This window comes from Glossina fuscipes, unplaced genomic scaffold (genome assembly GCF_014805625.2).
Source record: "Glossina fuscipes isolate IAEA_lab_2018 unplaced genomic scaffold, Yale_Gfus_2 27, whole genome shotgun sequence".
Classification (NCBI taxonomy): Eukaryota; Metazoa; Arthropoda; class Insecta; order Diptera; family Glossinidae; genus Glossina; species Glossina fuscipes.
Genome location: NW_023998422.1, coordinates 8,354,721 through 8,356,783, shown reverse-complemented (window position 1 = coordinate 8,356,783; position 2,063 = coordinate 8,354,721). Strand labels below are relative to the sequence as shown.

Below are 2,063 nucleotides of genomic sequence, written 5' to 3'. Positions count from 1 at the left end.
GTGAGTGAGTATTAGCATCTGAAGGTGCGAAGGATACGCGTCGAAGGAATTTTAGTTTTTAAGGTCACGGGCCTTATATTTGCTGTAGTAGATACCGTCAGGATCATATTTAGCTTGCAATACCTTCCATTCTTCGGGCTTATGATCCATTAAATGTTTAATGACTTTTTCACTTGTCTTTTTCTGTTTCTCGCTGCATTTGCTGCACTCAGTTTGCAAGGCATCCGGTAAGCTTTTCTTCAATTCACGAGCATCGGGTGTACACTTACCCTCATCGATTAAGCAATTGTAATAATTTTTGAATAATCGTTCCGATTTTAAGACCTCATCAACATCGACATCATCATATTTCGTTGTGTATTTCTCTTCGGCGCCCATAACCACCGCTACGCTTAGAGTGGCAATAATCGCAACAATTGTTAGATATTTCATACTGACGGCAGCTGCAAATTTGAAAAGAAATTAAAAGCGATTACGAAATATTTACTTCACACATTATCATTATTTAATAGAACGCGTCAAGTAGTGTTAAGTGTTTTTTTTCTCCTTTTTATCTTTTTGGCCCAAAAAAAACGAAACGAAAGGAAACGAAACTTGCAATATTTGCAATATTAAAGTACATACATACATACGCAGTACAAGAAATGAAAAAATGAAGACAGAAAGAGAAGAAGAAAAGAAAAACAAAAAACCGTAAAATGCGTTATGTGACATTCGTGTTCGGATTATTATCGTATCGCGCTGTGCCACTTTGACTTATACCACGTTACAAGTCCGCTTGGAAATGATAGCCAAAATACACTTACACTACTTTGTTGTAATAATAATACTTGAACAAAACAGTTTTTTGTTGTCTTCTTTTTTTATTTATTTTTTTTTTTTTTGTGTTCAATTTAAAGCTTCAGGTAGACGACTAACTGCAGATTTGTTCAATCCAACGCTTTTTATATATTTTTGAGCGGTTCACAGCCAAAAGCGAAGCTTTGCGAGATACTTCGCACAATCAGTTCGCTTTGATTTGTACCGGTAGTACGTACATAAAAAAGAAAAAAAAAAACAAAACAAAAAAAAAAAAAGCCAACAGTAGCTATAGTGTTTACGTACTACTACACACACCAGCAGTTGTACACACATTTTTGCTTTTTCATGAATAAATGGGTTTTAATACAATGCACGCATACTCAAAACGTATGTTTAACTTACCCTTATAGCCACTTTTTTTTTTCTTTTTGTAGCTTACACGCAGAGCCAGACAAACACACACAAACACACAGAAAGGCTTTTCGTGTCTAATAATTCGCTTGGGAAACCCCTAAAACCATTATATATATATATATATATATATATATGTACATGTACATGTATATATATATATACATGTACATATATATGCATTCTTGATCAGTGTAGTAAACGGGAATTATTTGAACCACCTTAAGCCTATTGAGCAGTTTACGAAAGGCTTTTTAAAGAAAGGTCATAAAAACCTGTTCATATATCTTTCTATTTTGCAATAAGGCCTGACGAAGAGATTCCGATAGAGTAATCACAAAAGGGGATCTCTTGAAAAGGATCTTCTTTTCTTGATAGTCGTGTTATCAAGAAAGATTGTGTACTGAAAATCGTATCAGCTTTACATTGCGTCGATACTGTCCGTCGGTGGTTAGAAAATCTACGGCAGTGGTTTACCGAGAGGCATTTTGATACAAGAGACGTCGGATGGCCGTCGGCACCGTCGATTCTTCGCGAATATTCTTCTGCCCCATCTGTCGCTATTCTCAAATTCGCGGCAGAGACTTATGTGTAAGATAGCAATGAGGCCGGTCACTGAACCCAAAAAAAATCGCTTGGGTCAGAAGATACCTATGTTATATTGCACCAACTGTCTGGATGCATGATCTAGAGAAGTAAGGGGTATCGTGTGACAACATTCCGACCGACATCACAGAATTAAAGCTCCGCAGGCAAATATTAGATCATCAGACTTAACGGTAGAAGAAAAAGAAAAACCGATAATCTTGGTTATTAGTGTCCATCGTACTTTTTTAGTCATGGAATTCGCT

At 36.3% G+C, this 2,063-nt stretch overlaps 1 protein-coding gene across 1 annotated transcript; it reads right to left on the bottom strand.

Annotated features, from left to right (window-relative positions):
* LOC119635565 (ejaculatory bulb-specific protein 3-like) lies at positions 1-927 on the bottom strand. The gene is made up of 2 exons (XM_038030415.1): positions 807-927; positions 1-443 (listed from the first exon to the last, which is right to left on the bottom strand). The coding sequence occupies exon 2, from the start codon at positions 430-432 to the stop codon at positions 52-54; it is 381 nt and encodes a 126-aa protein (XP_037886343.1). The 5' UTR covers positions 433-443; positions 807-927; the 3' UTR covers positions 1-51.
* Between the last annotated feature and the right edge of the window lie 1,136 nt (positions 928-2,063).

Coding starts and splice junctions, on each gene's coding strand:
- LOC119635565 (XM_038030415.1), bottom strand. CDS start 432: ATGAAATATCTAACAATTGTTGCGATTATTGCCACTCTAAGCGTAGCG.